This window comes from Salmo salar, chromosome 26 (assembly GCF_965601325.2).
Source record: "Salmo salar chromosome 26, fSalSal1, whole genome shotgun sequence".
NCBI classification, from domain to species: Eukaryota; Metazoa; Chordata; class Actinopteri; order Salmoniformes; family Salmonidae; genus Salmo; species Salmo salar.
In genome coordinates, this window is record NC_138316.1 from 27396862 (window position 1) to 27424475 (window position 27614).

The 27614-nt window shown below is 42.6% G+C and overlaps 1 protein-coding gene and 1 long non-coding RNA gene across 3 annotated transcripts; both read left to right on the plus strand.

Moving 5' to 3' along the window:
- Positions 1-185: 185 nt before the first annotated feature.
- On the plus strand, positions 186-27358 carry LOC106587552 (enhancer of mRNA-decapping protein 3). 2 transcript variants are annotated; one of them, XM_082969590.1, is made up of 7 exons: positions 186-273; positions 2454-2626; positions 2882-3075; positions 9107-9475; positions 17777-17930; positions 22451-22668; positions 23879-27358. In XM_082969590.1, the coding sequence occupies exons 2-7, from the start codon at positions 2463-2465 to the stop codon at positions 24211-24213; spliced, it is 1434 nt and encodes a 477-aa protein (XP_082825716.1). In that variant the 5' UTR covers positions 186-273; positions 2454-2462; the 3' UTR covers positions 24214-27358. The 2 variants fall into 2 exon arrangements, with proteins under 2 accessions (XP_082825716.1, XP_082825717.1); XM_082969591.1 differs by lacking the exons at positions 186-273; positions 2454-2626; positions 2882-3075 and adding an exon at positions 3118-4328.
- LOC123730803 (uncharacterized) lies at positions 17941-20827 on the plus strand. The gene is made up of 3 exons (XR_006762235.2): positions 17941-18548; positions 19217-19301; positions 20781-20827. It is a non-coding gene; the product is annotated as an uncharacterized LOC123730803 (long non-coding RNA).
- Positions 27359-27614: the final 256 nt, after the last annotated feature.

Consider the following 27614-nt stretch of genomic DNA (forward strand, 5'->3'; position numbering starts at 1 on the left):
AACTTGCCATTGGTGCAATGATTTAAAACAACCTTTGTTGGCATTGTAAATAATGCCCTAACTTTTTATCATCATTGCATTTACCTTAATAAACCTTTGCAGCAACATGTGGCCTCATTGGTGCCCCCTGCATAAACAATCAATGAACGCTTGTGGGGAAAGCGAAGGAAGTGACGTTGTAACCAGGAAACGACACAGATTCTTCGAGTTCAGAAAGTGTTGTTAGCAAACTAGCAAATTCATCACAAAAACTCTATCATACACAAAAACAAGGTATATAATTTTCAATTTTACCTGACAGCGTTTAATGAATAACAAAAGGGTGGAGAGGATGGATATATTAATAACCGACGTTAGCCATGATCTCTGATTTAGCTACGCTAACGTTATCTAGTTAACGTTAGCGTTCACAACAATTTGGCAGTAGCTAGCTATTTAGTTAGCTAGCCATCTTTTCGAATGGAACAGCTAGCTAGTTGCGTTATTTGGTTAGCTAGCTAGATACCGATTTAACACAGTGACAGCCAACTAGGGTATTTGACAGCTACATTGCCAGCTTGTTTCCTAGCTAGCTAACTAACGACGTAATTGCCAGAGTAGGGAAGTGATGAGTGAGTAGCTAGTAGTAATTTACAAAGGGCTGTGGTTACCCCCCGCTGTTAGCCCATTGTATAGCCAATGGAACTCATATTTTAGACCCGTAACTAATTCCTTAGACTGTTTTACACCATTAGTTGGATTCTTTAAAAAAATGTTTAGCCCAATGTATCTTAAAAGTATTATTCAAAAGTAGGAAAATCAACAACAACAAAAATTGAGACCACCGTATCCATATGAGTTCATAACGACAGATTTCCTAATATAATGTGTACGATTTTTCCAGATGAAGTTGAAAAGCACCTGGTCAACCGCTTTACCTATTTTGTTGTCAAGATATAGGGACTGGGCTGCATAAGTAAGTCTGGCGATACCTTCAGGTTTAGAAAGCAATACTCGACCTTTCAAGGATAAATCCCTCTGCAACCAATGGTTCAACTTCTTTTTGTTTTTTTCAATAATAGGTATAAAATTGAATGAGCATATTTACTGTTGATCCTTAGATATGGTAATCCCAAGGTATGTTACTTTTTCCTTGACTGGAATATTGCATATAGAGGGTATCACGCAGTCTTTAACAGCAAACAATTCACAGTTATTAAGGTTTAGGCAAAGACCAGATGCTTTGGAAAATATATTTATCACATCGACTGCTCTAGGAATCTGGTCAGCATCTTTCAAAAAGAGGGTTGTGTCATCTGCAAGTTGACTTATGATAATATCTCTGTAATAGAGATCCCTTTTATATTGCTGGTTTAACAGAACTTGTAAGAAGTTGGGTTGCAAGCAGGAAGAGCTAAGGTGAAATTGGGCAACCTTGCCTAATCCCTCTTTTCAAATCAAATCTAGGAGAAGTACCATGCTTTAATTTAATTGAACTGTTCCCATTCATATAAAGAGTTTTAATAGTACTACAAAATAATTCCCCAAAACAAAATTTCTCAAGGGAGAGAAATAGAAACTCATGTTCCACTGTATCGAAGGCTTTATAAAAGTCTAAGAAGACAGTAAAACTATATTCGAACATTAAATCAGAATAGTCAATAGGGTCTAACACCAGTCGGATATTATTAGATATGTCTATTCCTCATGAAGCAAGATTGGGTCTCTTCCATAATTGAGTCCAATACTTCCTTCATTCTTTTTGCAAGTATAGAGGCAAATATTTTGTAGTCATTATTGAGCAGACAGATTGGATGCCAATTATTGAGTAGAAGCAAGTCTTTCTTGGGCTTAGTTATTGATGTAATCAGACCTTGAGTCAAACTGGGAGAGAGATAATTATTTGTAATGCTTTCAGAAAAGACCTCCAACAGAAATGGGGCCAACTGTTGAGAAAAAGTTTTGTAAAACTCAGCAGATATACCATCAATCCCAGGAGACTTATTATTTTGAAGGTGTTCAATAGAATAAATGATCTCTTCAACTATAATAGGGTCATCAAACTGTTCCCTCTCAGCCTCCCCAATTGATTTCACATCCCCCAGAGAGTCAAAGGAAAGAGTTGAGGAAACCTTACAATACTTAGAACTATATACATTCCTGTAGAAGTTGCAACTAAAGTTAGAGATTAATTTGGGATCATCTGTGATGAGACCATTCATATTTAATTGTTGAATTGTATTATTTTTAGAGTGGTATTTTTCTAACCTGAAAAAATAAGATTGATTTTGTTCACCCTCCTCTAGCCACTTCTTCCTAGATCTGACAAAGGCTCCCTCTGCTTTCAGTTTATACATATCATCCAACTTGGTTTGTAGCTCAAACAGAACAGTTTTACACCATTAATGTCCCATTAATCAGAAAGCTATTACGTATTTGTGAAGTTGTTCTCTGTCTTCCATATATGCCTAGAGCCAGAGAGAATGGCTGCAGACTGGTTGGGCAGTCAGGTGTCAATAAACTGTGGACCAACCCTGGGCATGTACCAGGGAGAAGTGTCATCTGTGGACCAGACTAGTCAGACCATCTCTCTCAGACAACCTTTCCACAATGGGGTCAGGTGCCCTGTCCCTGAGGTCACCTTCAGGTAAGGCTTTCACATGGTGAAGTACAGAAAGATTAGCCTGCGTCACAGATTTCAGGAAATAATTTGCGGTGACAATGACATAGGAGTTGGCATTTGGCAAGACGGCACAAACAGATCTGAGACTCAGGCTACAGACATACTAGTTACATTCTGTGCATTGCTCTAGTTATTTCACAATACATAGGGGCCTACTTATTTGTTTTAAGCAATCTGCTGTTAACATGTCTAACATGTCAATGTTTACATTCTGTGCAGTGCTATGGACATCAAAGAGCTCAAGTTCCTGGATATCCAAACTCAAAGTGGTGGCTGCAGAGCCAGTGCTGGACATGGGGTCTTGTCTGATCCAGGCGTCAAATCTTCAGGGCAGAGTGGTCAGAATAGCAGAGGTGGTTACCCTGCCAACAACACCCATTCCACCACCGCTCCTATTACCATTTTACGCAAAGGTGAGATGAGAGGACTATTTTGGGAGATTTATTTTTCAAACTGGTTGCAAGGCCCCGATGCAACGTCCCTTCAGGTAACAACAATTGGGCTGGGGGACTTTTTATACAGTGGTAGTTGAACACCATCTTCTATCAGCAGTTCTCCAGAAGCCACAAAGAGTGCTGTCTGACTGAGTGCATTTGAATAGGCCATGGGCGGCTTCACCGCGTTCTACAATGGCCACAGCCTGCCTTCTTATGTACAGTGCAATCGGAAAGTATTCAGACCCCTTGACTTTTTCCAGATTTTGTTACGTTACAGCCTTATTATAAAATTGATTAAATTAAATGTTTTCCTCATCAATCTGCACACAATACCCCATAATGCCAAAGCAAAAACAGGTTTTTAGAAATTTTTGCAAATGTATTAAAAATAAAAAACAGATACCTTATTTAAGTATTCAGACACTTTGCTATGAGACTCGAAATTGAGCTCCGGTGCATCCTGTTTCCATTGATCTTCCCCCCTGTCTAAACTGAGCAATTGGGGGAGAAGGGCCTTGGTCAGGGAGGTGACCAAGAGCCCGATGGTCACTCTGATAGAGCTCCAGAGTTCCTCTGTGGAGATGGGAGAAACTTCCAGAAGGACAACCATTTCTGCAGCACTCCACCAATCAGGCCTTTATGGTAGAGTGGCCAGACTGAAGCCACTCCTCAGTAAAAGGCACATGACAGCCCACTTGGAGTTTGCCAAAAGGACTCAGACCATGAGAAACAAAACTCTCTGGCCTGAAGAAACCAAAAGTGAACTCTTTGGCTTGAATGTCAATCGTAACTTCTAGAGGAAACCTGGCACCATCCCTACGGTGAAGCATGTTTTTCAGTGTCAGTGACTGGGAGACTAGTCAGGATCGAGGAAAAGATGAACAGAGCAAAGTACAGACAGATCCTTGAAGAAAACCTGCTCCAGAGCACTCAGGACCTCAGACTGGGGTGAAGGTTCACCTTCCAACGACCCTAAGCACACAGCCAAGACAACGCTGGAGTGGCTTCGGGACAAGTCTCTGAATGTTCTTGAGTGGCCCAGCCAGAGCCTGGACTTGAACCCGATCAAACATCTCTGGAGAGACCTGAAAATAGCTGTGCAGCAACGCTCCCCATCCAACCTGACGGAGCTTGAGAGGATCTGCAGAGAAGAATGGAAGAAACTCACCAAATTCAGGTGTACCAAGCTTGTAGCGTCATACCCAAGAAGACTGTAATCGGTGTAATCGGTGAGTAAAGGGTCTGAATACTTATGTAAATGTAATATTTCAGTTTTTTTATTTATAATAAATGTGCAAAAAAAATAGTTTTTGCTTTGTCATTATGGGGTATTGTGTGTAGATTGCTGATGAAAAAAATAAATGTAATCCATTTTAGAATAAGGCTGTAACAATAAGGCTGTAACATATAGGGGGCTGTTGCGGTGACCGTATTACCGTCACACCAATGTTCACGAGTCATGGTAATTAGGCTTCTCCAAGCTCTAATGCTGCTGATGGTCATTAGTAGCCTACCAAACTTGCTAACTACCTGGTACTCAGCACTTTATTGTCCCTTTAATCACTCTGACATCGATGCAAATGTATTTGAAAATCTAATCAAACACTTCATTAGAGGCCATGAGCTCATGTTGCGCAACATTTTCATAGGCTATGCAATTGCGTGAGAAAACAGTGATGGCCTCTACTTAAAAGAGGAGGATCCCATCAGCTTTCTGTATGCTAGGCCTATAGACTCGCTTACCATATTTATTTCTCACACAGAATAGAATAGGTTGAATTTTTACTATGGGGGATAGTAGATTGACATAGGCTCGTGCTTTTGCTGTTCGTTATGCCTACTCCTCTTGTTGGCTGACGAAAAGTAAATGTGGACAGTTCTTCCAAAATCTTCAATACGCACCTCGGAATTGGATAAGGACGCGCGCAGTTGCGTCCCCGGTGTCTGTCTTCACTTGTAGCCTGTGTGAAATAACCGTTCACGTGATGGGAGAAGGGCACACCGGCCACTGGCCGCAAAAGGCATGCATTTTTTTAGGGTGCATTACGGCCACAAAGGGGATGCTGCCATGACATTTTAGGCATTATCAAGTGCTTGTCAAATTGTGAATCAGAGACTAATGAAGTGTGTACAGCCTGCGAAAAAACAAAGCAGAGCTTTTTTTCAAATCATCATTAGTCGCATCAAGCAGCCTTATAATGTATAAAAAATCTAAACATATACCCCAACGTTTGTAGAACAACTAAAGTTACATTAATATCTCTAAATTAAGCATATAGGAGTACCTATTTCTTTGTTAACCGCTCAACACAGAATAACCGCACGTGCGCAGTCCCTCAAATTGTTTGGCGAAAATATTTATATTTTGTTCAATTGTATTCTTCATACTATAAAATAATGCCACAGAATTCTAAGCAAATCTTGTTGCTAAATGAATTAGTGTAGCCCACAGCTATTTGGCATAGCCAGATCAAGGCCTAACATAAGGACAACTCAGTGTGCTATTCTGTTCTTCTTAAATAGACTACATTTTCTTCATATCATGCTTCTTTAGACCTGTCTAAAATAAATAATAGATTTATTGTGATGGTGTATGCTATATTACATTAATTTATTAAACTTTTTGTAGTATAGATGTTCCAAAGGTCTGCATCGGTGGCTTGTAGGCTATGTGTGGAAGCCAGGAGATGCTAAATGTGTTTAATTAATGGTCAATTAACATGAGACCGACCAGTTATTTGCTTGACAATCACTGGTTGACGAAATTTCGTGACCGCCACAGCCCTAGTAACGTAACAAAATGTGGGAAAAGTTAAGGGGTCTGAATACTTTCTGAACGCGCTATTTATTGCATCAGAATCTTACACCATTTATTTAACCTTTTTATTTAACCATCACACTCAATGACTACATAACTTTTTATCTCTGCCTCTGTTGCTTATGTGTGCTAGATGTAGGCTAATACATTTGACCTGCACTATATTTAGCCCCTTCATGTGTTTACTAATTAAATTTGGTGCCAATCGTAACAGTTAGTCCCATTTAGAAAGTACACTCGACACATTATCACATTGGGAACGAGGCTATTTCTCAATTATGACATGTTTACATAAGACAGTTTAAGCACAGTCATGAACATATTTCCCGCTATCTGACTGTGATTATAGACCAGAAGATTCTCATTGTTGATCTTTTCCTTATTCAGTGACAGGAGGAAATGTGAAACTACAAGTATCAGTGTCACATGTAAATCCACTCCCTAATCTCTAGGCTCTGCACAGTTTGTCAGCAGTCATTGAAGCCGAGCCAACACATTGCTTCACCTGGCATTTTTTCTGTTTTTGATCATAGTAACATTTATGCGCTTGTCTTTTCCGAGAGACACCTAGGATCTGTGGGTAGGAAGGGAAAGGTTACACTGTTTTACCTGACCGGCACATTCATACATTAAGGGCTTCTGTTTCTTTTGTTTGGTCCCTGCTCTGTTATTTCTGTTTATCAGACACAGAAATCCCTGCAGTGTTTTGGCACATGTTTTAGTAAATGATTAACCTCGGATGTACTATTAGAATACTTTTTTAATCATTTCGGCTAGGTATAATAACCACAACCCATAAAGCACTAACCCTTTTAAAATAACTACTACGTAGTAGTTATCTACTTAATCAGTCTAGTTTATTTCTGTCTGTCTGGTGAACCGATGTCCTTTCCTCTAGTCTATGGTGTCACCAGGTTACTACTTACTGAGCGTGGAAGCAGCCAGGCACTGTTTGCAATGCTGTGACTGCCCCAGATTCCCATAGCGTGCTGAAGGCTTGTACCAAAGTTCCTCTTTACAATACGTGTGTGACTAAGATCAATAAACATTCCCCCCTCGCTGTGTCTGCTCCTAAAGAGGAGGTTATGCAAGGCCTGGCTTACGTGCCTTAGTGCCCTTCTGTTCTCCGTCTCCTCTCCCTCCCTCTCTCCTGCTCAGCACAGGAACCCCCCCCCACAGGAAGCCATGTTGTCCCAGTGGCAGTGCGCTTGGAAGGGGCCAGGCCATATCAATTGTGGAAGCACTGTTTACCTTTTGGATTTTTTATTTTAATCTCCAGATTCTTGGGCCAACAGCCAAGGGAGCTAATGCACAAATTGCATGAGACCAAAGTGCTGAGTGGCAGGGGTTGGGCTGACCCTTTCACACGCAATGCCATGCCCCTAACCAGCCCCTTAGCAGGGGGCCATAGAAAGAAAGGGAGGTGGGGTTACGGACTACTTATACAAGATCATGGGCTATACAAATGATTTGTAATTATCTGACATTAATCTTGCTGGGAGATTTAGGATGGGAATGTAGGAATGAAATGAAGGATGCATAGTCCTCTGCAAATCGAGTGGATTATCTTGGATCCAAACAGACCTTGTTAAGAGTATAATTGGGGGGGGGGAAATTGCTTTTTTATTTATTTTTTACATATAAAAATGTTCCTATACATGCTATCAGCTTAGTCCTTTGTTTGTCCTGTGCTCCTGGTACATACATTAATTGTACAGTAAAGCTCTTCCTTCCTGTTCTTGATTGGGGCGGCAGGTAGCCTAGTGGTTAGAGCGTTGTACTAGTAACCGAAATGTTGCAAGATCGAATCCCCGAGCTGACAAGGTAAAAAATCACACACAGAGGGAGTTGTTGCGGCTGACTGACATTGTTTTCCTTCTGTCAGTCTTACCTTGCATGTTAACACATTTCCCTCCACACAACACAGCAACATGTTGACAAGCCTCATACAGCACGCTGTCACTCACTGCAGTTTAGCTCCTGATTCATTTTTCTGTAAGAGTATTGGCCCGACATTTGCTTGTAACGTGTGTAACTTAAATATGGGTCATGTTTAATCATTCTTTGAAATGTAGTTCCAGTCAATGATTTTTCACATGGCTCAAATTCATGTTTTGTTCAAGTATTTCAGCTGTCATTGAACCTAAGATTCTTACACCTCTCCACATTTTCACATCAATTCTATCAGACACTAGTACTAACTTGGTGTTCATTATTCTCTGCTTGACTTGGAGCGTTGCCCAGTGCATTCAGGCATCTGATTCACAGACATTTACAATAGACCTGTAGGTAATTATACTCTGTGCGGTCTCATTGTAAAATGTTTGCCTATGTTGAAAAGCTAATGCACACATATGAACAGATTTTTTTGTTAAGCAGTCCCTCACTCCCCTCCATTGTCGAAAATACATTGATATTGTAGCAGGTCTCAGATCAGTTGGTGTGATTGGGTGACAATGCCATTGTGACAACAGTAGTGTGTACGTGACTTGACTGAGAGTCTTGGTGTGTATCTTGCGTGAGAGCCCAAAGTACCTAGCTGTCAGTGTGACACTTGCGTGCGACTGTGCCTCTCTCTCTCTCTCTCTCTCTCTAGGTTAGCGTGAGACCTCATCACGGTTAGGGTTGAACACCCGGTTTTTCCAGTTATTCTTTTTTCCAGTTGGTTCTTTTTGATTTGTTAGTGCGCCATGCATGTATCTAAACGTTGAGGATTGTGTGTTGATAGAAAACTACTAGCCTGTGTTATTAATGTGCTATTGATGTTGCTTGTTATATAACTGTAGCTCCTGATACAGCCATAGGATAAGATCAGTATTGAGGACGCCATAGAGAGCAGACTGGAGTCCTGACAGAGATTAATGGACTCCAGTCCTTTTAACTGGGATTTTGGGCTTGTGCACCATAATTGCTAGTCAGGCTATAGGGGCCGCAGGTAGCCTGGAGGTTAGAGCGTTGGGCCAGTAACCGAAAGGTTGCTAGATCGAATCCCTGAGCTGACAAGGTAAACATCTGTCATTCTGCCCCTGAACAAGGCAGTTAACCCACTGTTCCTAGGCCGTCATTGTAAATAAGAATTTGTTCTTAACTGACTTGCCTAGTTAAATAAAGGTTAGATAAAAATTAAAATATGTACTGTAAAAAGAAATCGGAATAAATCGTCCTAATGTCTTGGTTTATGTTCTTCAGGTCCTCCAGCATCATCTAGTAACCGAGGGCCAAACCAGGCCACGCCGAAGAAGAACGGAGTGAAGAACGGAGGAGGAGGAGGTGGAGGGCAGATGAGGCTCAGGGACGATGAGTGTTTTGGTGCTGACATGGACGAGGGTATGGACACAGACTTTGACTTTGAGGCGAACCTGGCACTGTTCGACAAGGCAGCCGTGTTCTCGCAGATTGACGGCACAGATTGCAATGGGGCACGTTCCCGTGGTACGCCCGGTGGTGAACGCGGTACACCCACACGTTACCGTCACGATGAGAACATCCTGGAGGTCAAACCAGTCGTCTACCGGCAGATCACGGTCCCACAACACGGGGGCAAGGAGTACTGCACTGGTAAGAGAGAGACAACACAACACCCTCCATTGGATCCATTCACAGAGAGAGGGAGAGGGAGAGAGAGAGAGAGCACCCTCCTCCATTCACATATATATCACACATCCACATCTAGAAACCTGCTGCCCTGAGGGTTAGACAGATAGAGCACTCTCCATTCACATCTGTCATCACACATTCACTTCCAGAGGCCTGCCTGCCAGTGCCCTTAGGCCCTGAGTGTCTCTCACCCCAGCCGCTGGATCTATTGAGGCTACAGTAGACCCATGGGTTTGGCTAAGCGAGCCAGACTAATGGAGAGACAGGACATTGTGTACAGCTCTAAAATAGGCCTTAAACTAACAAGCAAGAAAAAAAAAAAAACAGTAATCGGACGCAACTGTGAGGAATTACAACAGTGTCGGTATTCTCAGTGAAGACCATTGGGCTGGAGATGTGATGGGAGAGAGATATAGGTTCCGGTCACAGCCCAGCCCGTGTTCAGCGTGTGGTGAAGAGGCTGAGCCTCTCCCTCTCAGTAATCACTGCTGGCTTCTCCCTAAGGAGTGACACACCCACCGTACACACACACACACAGCTCTAATGAGCTATTCTTCTCTGTCCATACAGACTCTTGTTTGTTTTTCTCTCCTTCAAGGTACTAGAATGTTTTTCATGTAGCTCAAAGATGGGAAAACCTCTGTAGACTGGTTACCCATTCAACCAGAGAATGGGGATTTACCATTAAAAATATATATTTTTTGACTCTCTGTATCTGGTGAAAATTAAAAGAATTGATGACCGACACAACAAGTTCTACCCTCAGGATGTTTTCTGTTGCATGCGTGTCTTGCAGACCGGTGATAATGATTGTAGTGTTTACTTTGTAAACTAGTTGAATTCCCCATCCATGTCAGTGTTGACTTTAGACAGAAATAGTATAAGTTCTCAGAGTGACATTGTGGTTCTGTGACGCAACACTGAAACTCATTGCTGGTTGTGGTTTTGACTGTCTCCTATTGGCCAGAGAAGGCCACCTCCCACTTCCGCAATGTGCTGGGCTGGCTGGGATCCAACTCTGGTTACTCTTTTGATTGAGGCAGCAGGTGACTTTTGAGCTGCCCCACCACACCATGCAGTCCCAGTCCGTCTCTGGGAAGAGGAGCCGCTCTCCCACACCTCAACAACACTCTTTAAGTGTGTTACATAATTGGTTTCATACAGGAGATAAGTGAATGGCACACTATGCTAGGCCCCTGGCCTGGATTCCAGGGTGTGACAAGAAGAGCAACACCTGTCACTCTGGCTCTGCTGGACCAATCTCTACGCTGTAGGGATAGGGGATCAGTACCAGTCAAATCTGGTTTCTGGTGTTGGCATAAAGTGATATAGGTCTAAGTGAAGCACAAGCACACACACACACACACGCACACATGCTCGCTCTCTCATTAGGAAAAAAGGATAGCGATGCCAATACCATCGCTATTAGTCATAGAATGCATTCTGTGCCCGCATGGAGATAGGAGTGTTGTGCTTCTGTTGCCAGCTGACTAAATACTCCCAGACATAGATACTACACTGATACACCTCGCTGGATAACTTAAATCACTACATGAAATGACTCACTACATGAATGTGAGCCCTAGCCTCAAATAGTACACACTGTACCGACATACAGGTATGTGAAATGTGCAACAGTTCTTAGAAAGGGTTATGACATTGGCACTTTTTTCTAAGTAGCCTAACATGGCCGCCAGCCAGCGTTATCATGGCGACAGCAGTGCGGTGACTAGGATGACAATGCGGGCCAGGCGGCCATTAAAAGCCTTGCCCGTGGTGCTGAGAACTGGGAGCTGAATGTGGACGCTTTTCTCTTTTTACAGAACGGGCTGGGCAGGTCTGCTACCTCTGCCTCTTTCTGCCTGAATGCTGTCATGCTAAGCCCCATCCTCTGTACCTTGTAATTAACAGACCGCTCTGAGCTTTACATAAACAGCACCTCTCATAGTCACACACAGGTTACCACTCAAATGGCTCCCTATATAGTGCACTACTTTTGCTAAGGGCCCATAGGGAATAGGGTGCCATTTGGGATGCAACCACACTATGTGAAACAAACCCTTACCCTACTCCAGGCTGCTCTCACCCGAATCCATTCCTATCCACTGTAAACATTTAAACCAACAACATGAGACAACAGAAAAGGGGCTAGGAAAACAATTGTTTGGCGTTGGCATAACATATTGTCTGTCTGCACGTAGTCTGTAAGGGCTATGTGTGTGGTGCATCATTGGCCTTATTATTCCGTTTCGGTGGAAAAGGCATAGGTCTACTGTCCTTTGCGAATTCCTATTTGTGTTAAACCACTCCATCTACACGTTGGCACCTTAATTGGGGAGGACGGGCTCGTGGTAATGGCTGGAATGGAAAAAGTGGAAAGGTATCAACAACATCAAACACATTCAGTTTGCTCCGTTCCAGACATTATTATGAGCCTTCCTCCCCTCAGCAGCATCCACTGCTACACATGTACTCAAATCTCTTCACTGCAAACACACTAAAGCCACAGAACAAATCAAATCACTGCCCTGTAAACTACCTTTGATGGAGAGAGTGACAGGAGAGAGAGCGAGAGCTGAGGACAAGTGTTATTCACAACTATTGATTCCCCTGGTCCGGTGGCATGAGAGCAAATGGAACTTTTATTTACATTTTTGTACCCCTTTTTCTCCCCAATTTCAATCTTGTCTCATCGCTGCAACTCCCCAACGGGCTCGAGAGGCGAAGGTCGAGTCGTGCATCCTCCGAAACATGTCCCGCCAAACTTAACACCCCCCCCCCCCCCCCCCCCCCGCTTAACCCGGAAGCCAGTCGCACCAATGTGTCAGAGGAAACACTGTTCAACTGACGACCAAAGTCAGCCTGCAGGCGCTCGGCCCGCCACAAGGAGTCTCTAGAGCCAAGTAAAGCCCCCTGGCCAAACCCTCCCCTAACCCGGACGACGCTGGGCCAATTGTGTGCCGCCCTATGGGACTCCCGGTTGTGACACAGCTAGGGATGCAGTGCCTTAGACCGCTGCGCCACTCGGGAGGCCCTCAAATGGAACTTTCTAATTAATTGACCTGCAATAATCATAGTTATGAGGGCTGAGGTTATGGAGTGTCTGGAGTGTTAGAGGCTCGCAGCCCCTTGGTACTGCAGCAGTAACAGGCCTGTAGTCTGGAGGAGCCTTGTGAAACTGTGGAACCTCACTCCTTGTTCTCTCTCTCTCCCCCCTCCCTCTCTCAGCGCCAGCCCTAATCACCCATGGCCCGCTTCCTGCCTGCATGTGTGTATTGATTTCAGCTTCGACGTTCTCGTTGTCATGCTTGAAGGATTGCTTCCAGCTCAGTTTATTTTACTGCAGCCTGGTGCTCCTGGCTACCCAGTAAAGCATTGTGTGTGTGTGTGTGTGTGTGTGTGTGTGTGTGTGTGTGTGTGTGTGTGTGTGTGTGTGTGTGTGTGTGTGTGTGTGTGTGTGTGTGTGTGTGTGTGTGTGTGTGTGTGTGTGTGTGTGTGTGTGTGTGTGTGTGTGTGTGTGTGTGTGTGTACACACAGGATCGGGGTGGGTGGCTGTAGCAGCGGAATTCTTTACAAACACACCTAGCTGGCGGGATGGTCAAAAAGCAATTAGATCATAGTGCCACTCCCACCTCTCCCTCTCCTCAGTGGCAGGTTGCATGACAAGGAGCAGTTAACTTTGCTGTGTGCTTATCGCTCACGTGATTGTCCGAGGAACGGCGCAGCAGAGTTTACTGGGTTTCTCCCACACCACTGTAACATATTACCTGTCTTTGTACTGAAACAGTGGGAGGGATGTGGAGATACGGACAGGGAAGAGATAAGGTTAATTTCACCCAGGCACGACATCCGTCTATCTGCTGTTTGCAGGTGTGTGTTTGCTTGCATGTCAGACTGCGTGTGTTCTGCCTTGAGTGATATGCCTGTGTGTTTCTGATAACTGCATGCGTGCCTGCATGCACATAATACATGAGGGGGAGGCCACGCTGAGCACTCAAATGCCAGGCCAGCGCTTTGGAACAGGCCATTAAGGTCTTACCTGCTTCACTATCAAAGGGATATTGAGCCGCGCAGTGGGTCAGAAGTTTACATACATTAAGTTGATTGTGCCTTTAAACAGCTTGGAAAATTCCAGAAAATGATGTTACAGCTTTAGAAGTTTCTAACAGGCTAATTGACATAATTTGAGTCAATTGGAGGTGTACCTGTGGATGTATTTCAAGGCCTACCTTCAAACTCAGTGCCTCTTTGCTTGACATCATAGGAAAATCAAAAGAAATCAGCCAAGACCTCAGAAAAAAAATTGTAGACCTCCACAAGTCTGGTTCATCCTTGGGAGCAATTTCCAAACGCCTGAAGGTACCACGTTCATCTGTACAAACAATAGTACACAAGTATAAACACCATGGGACCACGCAGCCATCATACCGCTCAGGAAGGAGACACGTTCTGTCTCCTAGAGATGAACGTACTTTGGTGGGAAAGTGCAAATCAATCCCAGAACAACAGCAAAGGACGTTGTGAAGATGCTGGAAGAAAAAGGTACAAAACTTTCTATTTCCACAGTAATTAGTCTATATCGAGATAACCTGAAAGGCCGCTCAGCAAGGAAGAAGCCACTGCTCCGAAACCACCATAAAAAAGCCAGACTACGGTTTGCAACTGCACATGGAGACAAAGATTGTACTTTTTGGAGAAATGTCCTCTGTTCTGATGAAACAAAAATAGAACTGTTTGGCCATAATGACCATCATTATGTTTGGAGGAAAAAGGGGGACGCTTGCAAGCTGAAGAACACCATCCCAACCGTGAAGCACAGGGGTGGCAGCATCATGTTGTGGGGGTGCTTTGCTGCAGGTGGGACTGGTGCACTTCACAAAATAGATGGCATCATGAGGAAGGGAAATTATGTGGATATATTGAAGCAACATCTCAAGACATCAGTCAGGAAGTTAAAGCTTGGTTGCAAATGGGTCTTCCAAATGGACAATGACCCCAAGCATACTTCCAAAGTTGTGGCAAAATGGCTTAAGGACAACAAAGTCAAGGTATTGTAGTGGCCATCACAAAGCCATGACCTCAATCATATAGAACATTTGTGGGCAGAACTGAAAAAAAGCGTGTGTGAGCAAGGAGGCCTACAAACCTGACTCAGTTACACCAGCTCTGTCAGGAGGAATGGGCCAAAATTCACCCAACTTATTGTTGGAAGGCTACCTGAAACGTTTGACCCAAGTTAAACAATTTAAAGGCAATGTTACCAAATACTAATTGAGTGTATGTAAACTTCTGATCCACTGGGAATGTGATGAAAGAAATAAAAGCTGAAATAAATAATTCTCTCTACTATTATTCTGACATTTCACGTTCTTAAAATAAAGTGGTGACCCTAACTGACCTAAGACGGGGCGTTTTTACTGGGATTAAATGTCAGGAATTGTGAGAAACTGAGTTTAAATATATTTGGCTGAAGTGTATGTAAACTTCCGACTTCAACTGTAGGTACAGTGGGTGAAAAAAGTATTTAGTCAGCCACCAACTGTGCAAGTTCTCCCACTTGAAAAGATGAGAGAGGCCTGTAATTTTCATCATAGGTACACGTCAACAATGACAGACAAAATGAGGGGAAAAAATCCAGAAAATCACATTGTAGGATTTTTAATGAATTTATTTGCAAATTATGGTGGAAAATAAGTATTTGGTCACCTACAAACAAGCAAGATTTCTGACTCTCACAGACCTGTAACAACTTCTTTAAGAGGCTCCTCTGTCCTCCACTCGTTACCTGTATTAATGGCACCTGTTTGAACTTGTTATCAGTATAAAAGACACCTGTCCACAACCTCAAACAGTCACACTCCAAACTCCACTATGGCCAAGACCAAAGAGCTGTCAAAGGACACCAGAAACAAAATTGTAGACCTGCACCAGGCTGGGAAGACTGAATCTGCAGTAGGTAAGCAGCTTGGTTTGAAGAAATCAACTGTGGGAGCAATTATTAGGAAATGGAAGACATACAAGACCACTGATAATCTCCCTCGATCTGGGGCTCCACGCAAGATCTCACCCCGTGGGGTCAAAATGATCACAAGAACGGTGAGCAAAAATCCCAGAACCACACGGGGGGACCTAGTGAATGACCTGCAGAAAGCTGGGACCAAAGTAACAAAGCCTACCATCAGTAACACACTATGCCGCCAGGGACTCAAATCCTGCAGTGCCAGACGTGTCCCCCTGCTTAAGCCAGTACATGTCCAGGCCCGTCTGAAGTTTGCTAGAGAGCATTTGGATGATCCAGAAGAGGATTGGGAGAATGTCATATGGTCAGATGAAACCAAAATATAACTTTTTGGTAAAAACTCAACTCGTCGTGTTTGGAGGACAAAGAATGCTGAGTTGCATCCAAAGAACACCATACCTACTGTGAAGCATGGGGGTGGAAACATCATGCTTTGGGGCTGTTTTTCTGCAAAGGGACCAGGACGACTGATCCGTGTAAAGGAAAGAATGAATGGGGCCATGTATCGTGAGATTTTGAGTGAAAACCTCCTTCCATCAGCAAGGGCATTGAAGATGAAACGTGGCTGGGTCTTTCAGCATGACAATGATCCCAAACACACCGCCCGGGCAACGAAGGAGTGGCTTCGTAAGAAGCATTTCAAGGTCCTGGAGTGGCCTAGCCAGTCTCCAGATCTCAACCCCATAGAAAATCTTTGGAGGGAGTTGAAAGTCCGTGTTGCCCAGCGACAGCCCCAAAACATCACTGCTCTAGAGGAGATCTGCATGGAGGAATGGGCCAAAATACCAGCAACAGTGTGTGAAAACCTTGTGAAGACTTACAGAAAACGTTTGACCTGTGTCATTGCCAACAAAGGGTATATAACAAAGTATTGAGATAAACTTTTGTTATTGACCAAATACTTATTTTCCACCATAATTTGCAAATAAATTAATGAAAAATCCTACAATGTGATTTTTCTGGATTTTTTTTTCTCATTTTGTCTGTCATTGTTGATGTGTACCTATGATGAAAATTACAGGCCTCTCTCATCTTTTTAAGTGGGAGAACTTGCACAATTGGTGGCTGACTAAATACTTTTTCCCCCCACTGTACATACACACACACACACACACACATACACACAGTGCATTCGGAAGGTATTCTAACCCCTTGACTTTTTCCTCATTTTGTTACGTTACAGCCTTATTCTAAAACTGATTGATTACATTTTTTTTTCTCCCTCATCAGTCTACACACAATACCCCACAATGACAAAGCAAAAACAGGTTTTTAGAAATGTTTGCTAATTCATAGTTTTGATATCTCCACTATTATTCTACAATGTAGAAAATAGTAAAAATAAAGAAAAACCTTGAATGAGTAGGTGTGTCCAAACCTTTGACGGGTACTGTATGTGTGTGGGTGGGTGGGTGGTCCTGGAACTGAGTATTCACTCAAGAAGTCAAGCTGCAACACTCCCACACACACTAGCCATCTTCATTGGCACATGGGTGTACCAACCAGTACACCTTAACCACCTGTTTTCAAGTTTCCCCTTTGTCATGGTACCCTTATGTTTTGGTGGAGTCCTCTGTGAGGTGTGGCGGTAGTGTGTGTGGGCCCGGGGTGCTGCTGCCGGTGTCTTTCTCAGCCCAAAGCTCTGGTTATGGGGATGCTGAGGGAGCTCAGCAGGGATGAGCTGGAGCGTGTGAACCCAGCCCCTCCAGAAGACCGCAGGGGATAGCTAGGAGAGGCAGTTCAGTTTGCATCCTCATGTTTGGCAGCCCTTTACAAAATATGACACTCTCTTTGTTGTTGCGGCGGACAACAGTGACAAATGAGAGAGGAAGAAGGGAATCTTCCCTCCGTGATTGGAAAGAGATCAGGTCAAGGGAAGAGGCTTTCCCAAGGGAACTGGCTCCTCGCGTGAGGGGATGTTCTGCTTATACATGAACTCCTACTCCTTGAAGAGTTCCTGTGTGTGTGTGTGTGTGTGTGTGTGTGTGTCCTCATCGTGAAAGTTCATGCTGTTGGTGAATTAGGCCTTGTAGTTATTTTTGATAATGTCCAGTCACACTGATTATGAGGATTCTATACAGTTATATTTTAAGTACCATTTCCATATATTTTTGGGGAAAATCTGGAACTTTTTTAAAACTTCCAATCTCTCTCTTCTCATAGCTACATATTATAATTTGGCACAATAACAACTAATACATGTTTATTTTCCCCTGTTGTCTCTCTCGCTCCTCTGACTGTAGACTCTGGCCTGGTTGTCCCCAGTGTGTCCTACGAGCTTCACAAGTGTCTTCTGGCCTCAGCGGAGCGGCATGGCCTTTCTCTGGAGCGGAGGCTGGAGATGACTGGTGTGTGTGCCAGCCAGATGGCCCTCACTCTACTGGGGGGCCCCAACCGGTGAGTGGCTGGGTGGGCTTCCTCTACTGTGGTAACATCACATGCAACAGGCTTCATTGATACCAGAGTTGTGTTCAATAGGCACGAAACTAAAGAAAACGGTTTGAAATGGGGAGGTACTACAATATCTGAACAATAAGAAATGTTCGTTTTTGTTTTCAGTTCCAAGGCGTTTTGCTACGGTGTGCCCTAATGAACACGACCCAGGGTTATATGAACATGTCTATGTCCTGTTTTTGTCAATTTTTCATTGTTTCTTGTATTGTTGCCGTGGTGATATACTGTAGGAAGGTGTTTTAAACAGGCAATTAACCTCCCTGTAAGGCACTGATCAATGAAACTCTGGATTGCGGATGCTATATATTGGCCGATGAGAGGTTTTGAAGCCACCGGTCACCCATATTGGCAGTCCTCCTGAATAAGTCGCTAGTGGTCATCCAATGTGATGCAATCATAACAATATTGCACCTTTAGCCTGCCTGAAGGAGAAAAGGGAAAATGATTAAGCCCGGACCAAGACTAGAATAAACCTCGGATTTGCGTTCACTCAGTGGAGAGAACAATGAGAGTTGAAGGGATTCAAAACTGACACAGTTTGCATTTTTTTCTGCTGAAAAGGTAAGACATTGCTAGGTAGATAATACATCTTTCTAGATATAAAGTGAAATGATGGTTTTGATATTTACTTGTAAATATGTATGCAAGTGTTTATTTTGGTTTACTTGTTTTGATTGTTGTCAAGCCACACATCCAATAGTTTGTATTAGCTTGTGCAGCTTATTTGCTGACTTTGACATTGCTGGGTTTTTTTTCATTTCAATATAACATTTAGCTTCACTATTTAGTCCTAACTAGCTACCTAATTTATGTGTATAACGTTACTTGACCTTGTGTTATATTTCTGTGGTCTGAAAGTCACGTTGTGATATAAGCTAGCTAGCATTTCACACACTACTCTACTGGCAAGGAATAGCCATGATCATAAAGTTCATTTGAAATACACAAGATGAGACACAATGCAACGGTTTGTTTGATCTGAAGGGTCTAGTTTTAGAACCTGTCATGTCGTCAGCTGGATTTTCCAAGATTCACTGACGAAACGGTATCAACTGCAACGGTCTCTTCTTCTTGATCTGAATGCCCTGTCTTTAGTCAGCTGTTGTACAACACAACATTCTAAAACTAGCTAGTTTTGTCTCCTGTTGGCTGTTGTATCTGAACTGGACTTCATTGCTTGACGTCAAAGCTCTCAAAAATATCTTTGAACCCGAAATATCATTTTTCAGTCATGAAAGGAATAAATCGACATCAACACCTAGCAAGCCTGTTTCCAGCCCCACCATTGTTGAGTATTGGAGCAGAATCAGATCGGTAAGCATAGACTTTAGCAAAATATTTTTAACCATGTTGTCTGTTCCATCATTTTGTTTCCCCTAGCTAGCTAAGAACAATAATAACAAAGTAACATATTTTTATGCTATGCATCTATCTAGCTAGGCTGTTTAGGAAAATGAACTGCACAGGATTTACTTTGATTATTGATGACATTCTAGCCCAACATGATCCTACTGCATAGAGATGTTACTATGTTATTCCCTGTTTGAGCTGTCTGGCTGAGATGTAAACAGACAGCCCAAAATGTACACATGTATTGAGTGTATAAGACTGTAACATGACATTATATGAAATGACTGGAAACATTAAGTCCTCATTCTGTCTAATAGCCTACTTCTCCAATTAATGTATTTACTCTGAATATCTAAGATTGAGGTTATCAAAGGCAATTCTTTCATAGTTGTCAAATGGTAAAATCGTATTCCAAATTGGGATTGATGGGGAATGTTTTATTGGTTGTCTATCTAGGTCAGGGTTGGGCAACTCCAGTCCTTGGGGGCTTGATTGGTGACACGCTTTTTCCCCAACCCCAGCTGATACACCTGACTCCAATAATCAACTAATCATGGTCCTTATTTTAGAATGCAATTTGTTGAATAAGGTGTGATTATTATAGGGCTTGGGGAAAGTGTGAAACCAATCAGGCCCCCGAGAATGGGAGTTGCCATCTTACCTAATTTCTACCAATCACATGTGCAACTAGAGGCGCAAAACTCAAGATCACCATTTACTCCAGACACCGAGACGCATACAAAGCTCTTCCTCGCCTTCCGTTTGTCAAATCTGATCATAACTATATCCTCCTGATTCCTTCTTACAAGCAAAAACTCAAACACGAAGTACCAGTGCACAGAGGCCGCTCAGTACAAAAGTGCACAGATGAAGCGGATGCTAAGCTACAGGACTGTTTCGCCAGCACTTTGGACTGGAATAGGTTCCGGGACTCATCCGAAGACATTGAGGAGTTTACCACATCAGTCACCGGCTTCATTAAGTGCATTGATGATGTCGTCCCCACAGTGACTGTACGTACATATCCCAGCTAGAAGCCAAGGATTACAGGCAACATCCGCCCTGAGCTAAAGGCTAGAGCTGCCGCTTTCCAGGAGCGGTACACTAACCCTGAAGTTTATAAGAAATCCCGCTACGCCCTCTGGCGAATCATCAAACAGGCAAATTGTCAATACAGGACGAAGATCGAATCCTACTACACCAGCTCTGACGCTCATTGGATGTGGCAGGTCTTGCAAAAAATATTTTAAGCAGGAAGCAGGAGGATAGAGTTATGGTCTGATTTGCTGAAGGGAGTGCGAGGGAGGGCATTGTATGTGTTTTTGTGTGTGGAGTAAAGATGATCTAGAGTTTTGTAGCCTGTAGTTGCACGCTACAGTTCTGTACTGATGGTAATGAAAATCCATAGACAAAATACTCACCAAATATTATTCTATCATTCAGCTAAAGGAGACTACAATAACAAGTCTTGAAGGTGGAGTGTCTACACATTGAAAACTGCACAGGACTACAGCCCAGAATTCCAGAGAGCAGTGTTGAGAACACTGGGCTCTCCATTGGGGCTACCAAGGGGAATGATACTGAGATCAGATGATCCAAGACTCCCTGAAGTGCCACCACCAACAACAGATGACCTGCTACAACTTCGAAGAGACGTCGACATGCGACACAGGATGCAGTTAGCACAGCTTTGAGCAGTGAAGGACCTGAGCTATCCGTTTTGTCAGACTTGGTCATTCCCGGGAAGTATGAAAACCTACGGAGTACTCAGAAATGTTGTTGAAAGAGTTGGGCCTACAACCAAACATATATAAATCATATAAATAAGGGATGTTTGTGTGGGCAACAATAAACTTGTGTGAGAAACAATATTTGTGCATTCTTTATCTAGCAAATTGGCATCATTATTGTATTTTTGGAATGGTTTTAGAATTATTTACTTAACTTCTGTTTTCCTGGATATTCAAAAGTTTGGGGTCACATAGAAATGTCTTTGTTTTTGAAAGAAAAGCACATTTTTTGTCCATTAAAATAACATCAAATTGATCAGAATTACAGCGTTGACATTGTTCATGTTGTAAATGACTATTGTTGCTGGAAAAGGCAGATTTTCTATGGAATGCTACATTGGCGTACAGAGGCCCATTATCAGCAACCATCACTCCTGTGTTCCAATGGCACGTTGTGATAGCTAATCCAAGTTTATAATTTTAAAAGGCTAATTGATCATTAGAAAACCCTTTTGCAATTATGTTAGTACAGCTGAAAACTGTTGTTCTGATTTAAAGAAGCAATAAAACTGGCCGCCTTTAGACTAGTTGAGTACCCTAGAGCAAAAATAGTACCCTCAAAACACCAGTCTCAACGTCAACAGTGAAGAGGCGACTCCGGGATGCTGGCCTTCTAGGCAGAGTTGCAAAGACATTACTTTTTTTTTATTTACAATGGTTGGGGAGCACCAAAATGGAAGCGCGGTGGCTTCAAAACAGCGCCCCCCTGTTTGTCATCTAGTGTATTTAGAAATCATTCTCCCTGTTAAGTCAAGAATGTCTGACAGGCTGTGAATCTTCCATTTCCCCTCTGCTTTAGGCTTTTCTCTTTGTGCGTGTGAAGCAGTCAATACAAACACCATATTTATGATGAATAGGCAGTGGCTTTAGCAGTTAATCATGACAGAAAGCCAATACTTTGCATGGAAAGGTGTAGCAGCCTATTGAAAGCGTGAGGTGCTTATGATCGACATAGGACACAATGCTCCACCCACCTTGATTACAATGACTGCAGATAAAGGCTTCCTCTGGTGTTTATGCTGTAGTTGAAGAGTTGTGTTTTTATAAGAAAGGGAAACACTTGCACAACAACCAGTTTATTACCTATGCAGTCCTGAGGTGATGATAATGCTCCTTTGTTTGCAGTGTGTGGAAACTGCAGATCATGATGTTCAGATCAGTCATGTTTGTATTGTGCACAATTAATTATCTCAATGAGGACAATAAAGTTTGTCTAATCCACCAGTAATCACATATCCCAGGCCTTGGCTTGTACTATTTGTATTGATAATAAATCAAAATAAGACAACAACCAAATCACATATGTCTCTTGGATGTCCCCAGGCTGACACCTAAGAATAATCACCAGCGTCCCACGGTGGCCCTGCTGTGTGGCCCCCATGTCCAGGGGGCCCAGGGCATCAGCTGTGGACGGCACCTGGCCAACCACGAGGTGGAGGTCATCCTCTTCCTTCCCAACTTCGTCAAGATACAGGAGTCTGTCACCAACGAGCTCGCCCTCTACAGCAAGACCAGCGGCAAGCAGGTGGCCAGCATCAAAGGTACCGACTTATCCTGACTACCAGATTTGTTCAGATATGATCAGCTTTTGAAATCATTAGATGTGATGAGACTGTAGATGGAAAGGTAAATGGACTGTAGATAGTGAAGATGGTGAATCCACTTCCTTGTAGTGTGTTCTTTTGTTAGCATGAGCTGTATAAAAATACCATTGTTTTCTAATCTAGAGTAGACAGTTCCCTCTGTTGTATACTGAACAAAAATATAAATACAACATGCAACAATTTAAAAGATTTTACAGTTTTATAAGTAAATAAATTCATTGAAATAACTTCATTAGGCCCTAGTCTATGGATTTCACATGACTGGTCCAGAGCATCCCAAACATGGGTGACCTGTCTGAGTATGCAGGCCATGGAAGAAGTGGGGCATTTTCAGCTTCCAGGACTGTGCATTATCATGCTGAAACATGAGGTGATGGCGGTGGATGAATGGCACAACAATGGGACTCAGTATCTCGTCATGGTAACTCTGGCCATTCCAATTGCCATCGATAAAATGCTGTTGTGTTCGTTGTCCGTAGCTTATGTCTGCCCATATCATAACCACACTGCCACCATGAGGCATTCTGTTTACAACGTTGACATCAGCAAACCACTCGTCCACATGCCAAATTCTCTAAACATATTTGAGGCAGTTTATAGTAGATAGATTAACATTACATTCTCTGTTAACAGCTCTGGTGGACATTCCTGCAGTGAGCATGCCAATTGCACATTCCCTCAACTTGACATCTGTGGCATTGTGTTGTGTGACAACATTTTAGTGGTCTTTTATTGTCCCCAGCACAAGGTGCAGCTGTGTAATGATAATGCTGTTTAATAAGCTTCTTGATATGCCACACCTGTCAGGTGGATGGATTTTCTTGGCAAAGGAGAAATGCACACTAACGGGGATGTAAACAAATGTGTGCTCAAAATTTGAGATAAATTAGCTTTTTTGCGTATGGAACATTTCTGGGATATTTTTTTTCAGCTCATGAAACATAGGACCGACACTTTACATGTTGCATTTATATTTCCATTCAGTATAGTTAGACACATAAGGCACAATTAGCTAGACACTAAAATATGTGCTGCTTGTCTGCTTTTAACAGCGGTACACTGAAACGATGTTGCCCTCTGCTGGAGGTGTAGCTACTCAGAAGCTTTCAGTTCAAGCCCTGATCTCTGTCCCTCTCTCTCCTCCCAGACCTGCCGGTCAGCCCAGTGGACCTGGTCATCAACTGTCTGGACAGCCATGAGAATGGCGTCTTGAGGGACCAGGCCTGGTACCTGGCGGCTGCGGACTGGGCCAACCAGAACAGGGCTCCTGTGCTCAGCATTGACCCTCCAGTGAGTGGCCAGAAGCAGGCCGTGGAGGCCAAGTGGACCCTGTCTTTGGGCCTGCCCCTGCCTCTGGATGGTGGGGAGGCTAGGGTCTACCTGTGTGACATCGGGGTGCCGAAGCAGGTGTTCCAGGAAGTGGGCATCAACTACCATTCACCCTTCGGCTGCAAATTTGTTATTCCTTTACACTCTACATAGCAGGACCTGCTACAACCTTCCAGCCCTGGCTGTGCACAGGATTGTGTTGTCATTCTAGTGAAATACAGAAGGCCTTCTTAGAGGGTGATGTGTACAGTTACTGAAAAAAGGTTGTGGGGGGATTTCAGAATTGGCACTTAATTGTATTGCTGGTTGGTATATGTTTTTCCTTTGCTCCCGGTTGACCCCTGGGAGTGTATTGCGTGCCGTGAGGTGCCACGGGAGAAGGGTAAAGCTCCAAGAGGAGGGCTTCCTGTCCCGTTGGGCTTTGTGATAAGGGCTATGTGTGTGTATTGCCCTCTATCAGCCAGTCTGAGTATGTTATGTTTACAGAGAGCTGACTAACCACTATGAGTCAGTCTCTATCTATGAACCCTGACCGTGTGACCAGCCCTGGGCCTGAGACATACTTCCTGTTTCCTACTGTAGATTGTGTGGACTGGAGACCACAGGACCTGGCTGACCCAGTGCCCCACAGCAGAGCTCAATTTCTCTCGCCTCTCTGGGGAAAGCCCTATGATCTGAATTGGAGATATTTATTTGAAATGCCCTTATTCTCACTAAATTCAATTGGTGTGTTTTTCTTAAATGCCACTTTTTGGTCAACATCGATTGTTGCGATTTTCAATTGAAATGTGTATTTAGCTAGCACTGGTATCAACTCGGAACAAACACATTTGTTTGTCCTCTTTTCTCTATTTAAGAAGAAAAGGTTTGAGTTTGTCTGTTTTTGATAAATAGGGAAGATGTTTTGGATTTGTTTGAATGCATATATTTTCTAAGCTGCATCTGGGCTATATTTTTAACAACACTGCAATGAAAGATGTAAAGTGGTGCTCAACACTTTTGTTTCAGTGTATTTGTGTTACCGTACAAACAAATAGTTTCTCTGTCTTTTACACTTCTCATATGAAATCATATCTTTGTTTGATACCTGTCAGATAAGGCCACATACAGTCTTATAATAGTTTACAAGGGTATGCATATGTATCTGTTAAGTAGCTATACACAGTAGAATGATACACATGCTCTACCTCTGCTGCCGTGACTGTGTTCTTGCTTCAGGTTTTGTAAACATGTCATTTGCCAAGCAGGTCCATTTAGTTTACACTTAGTATTACAGTATTTGTCAAGAAACAAAATGTAAAGTTAGTTTTCCTAGTAGTAGCCATTGTACCATTTAATTCACTTTCTGATAGGATTGGGTTTGTATTTCATTTGTATAGGCAATATGCCATTTCAATTCCGAACACAAGCCTTGGATGTGCAGCTAAACAGAGGGGCCACGGTAGATCAGACTCGGATATTATTTTTTTCCCAATCATTCTGAAAGTGGATCTTTAAATGCGCTTGAGCCAGACTCGGATTTGTGTGAGACGTTCGGTGGTTGTGTAAACAGATCTGTGATTACAGACCTGTTTGGTCACGTACTTGCAAGGATGTCTGAATTATGTTTGCAAACGATTAGCAATTTTTGCAAACACTCGGTGCATTTTGGTATGGTCTTAGTATGGAGTGCAGACATTGTGTTTTAGGGAGCTTTTGTGAATGGGTTAGATTTAGGTTTGGCTATGTTTCTCCAAGGGCATTGAGGCCGATTGCTTTCTTAAACTGTATTTCATTATTCTTTTTAATTCTAAATCCAATTATTGGTGTGTTTTCACATGTTTATTTTCATGGGTAGTCAATGAGGATTGATCTGAATTGATCGGGTTACAACTTTGCAAACATTCATATGACTTGGAAGTACTGTCTTGTCTGTGTATCTGCTCTGCTCTACATTTCCAAACGACTACATCAGACTATTGTTAATAGTGCATACAGCTCATGTTGCTCCATTTCAAGGTCATGTAGTACAGTGAATCAATGGCATCTGTTGCCAATTGTGTTCTAGCTGGTAGGACTCTTGAGTTTTCATTTGTTTTTGTTTATCTCTGATAATGTTGCTCAACAATGTCACGCAATGAGCTTTCTCACGTATTACAAGTGTATGTAGCCTATTTTTGTAAATTTATGCCATCTCACTGCAGGTGCCAACTACAGATACTGCAAGTATCTACATGTTATGATGTGAGAATAGAACAACACAATGTATCTTTATAGAGCATCCAAAACACGTATTTTAGCTTAGTTGTTGGGCTCCTTGAGGCTGCTGCTGTTGTCAGCTTTGAGAGGAATGCCTGTTCCTGCATGTGGTGCCAGAGAGTTATGGATGCTGAGGTGAGAAGTCTTACAGGACATTTTTTGTCACCTTAAAGTGCTACTTTCAGAAATATTTCCCTGGGAAATTATGATCTTGTATTGTGACACTCCAGCCCAGACAGATTTATTTTTAAGTGATTTATGGTCATATTGTTACAAAAGATTTGCCAGAAAACAGGCCATGTTTTTGCACAGCTAATTACAGTCATTTTCTTAAGGACTCACAGTAATTGTTTTTGGGTAGTGTCCTCGTGGTAGCTAGCAATGGGATAGTGGCTATCTCATATGATGTCATGATGGAGGAACTAAACCATTTTTGTTTGATCATATTACAGATTTCATCAGTTTTTTAAAAATTTTGTTTACTTAAGTTAATTTTTTTGAGGAATTGGTGTGTAAACTGGAATAATAAACGTTATCCTTTATCATAAAGGAATTTCAGCAAGGCAGATGTAGCATGTGACACCACAAGTATTTGTAACTGTGTGCAGGTCTGGTCCAAGTTGACACTGTTCTGTATACTGAGATCAAGCTTGAGAATTAATGACTGATAAACATTAAATGTGACACTGCATAGAAAATATATATTTTTTTAAAGGGCTTCATTTTTTCAACACACTTCCATTTCAATTTCTGTTGACCTGTTTGTTGTAATAAAGACCACTTCATCCATTTTTATATAGAAAATACAGGGGGGCAAAATGTGCCACATGCACTACTTTTGTAGGAATTGAATCTTGAGAGCACACTTTATTTTATTTGAGTTATGCCTATCCCACAGACCACAGCTACAATTTTGTTTTGGGGGGGAAAATGTTTGTTACAAGATCATGCGTGGGAGTGTGTATAGTAGTAGTTAAAGTTCTCCAAGTCACACTTTTTACGAAGCTGCAGCAAATGTACAGTGTTTTAGTTTATTAAATGGACATGTGGCTACTCTTCATGTTTGTGTCAGATTTGCTTTCACATATTATTTGTCTGGCGAGGTACTGAGGATGCATTTTCACAGGTTGTCCACCAGATGGTTCTAAGTAGCCACAACCTGAGGAAGCTACAAGGTAGCCAGTGCTGTCCTGGGATGATGTCAAAAGTTTGCCTCGGTTTCTCTTTTTACATTACTAATCGGAAAGCCAGACATGTTTAATTATGCTTAGTGCTGGCAGCGTTGTGATGAATGCATGCAAAGGTGGCAAAAGTCA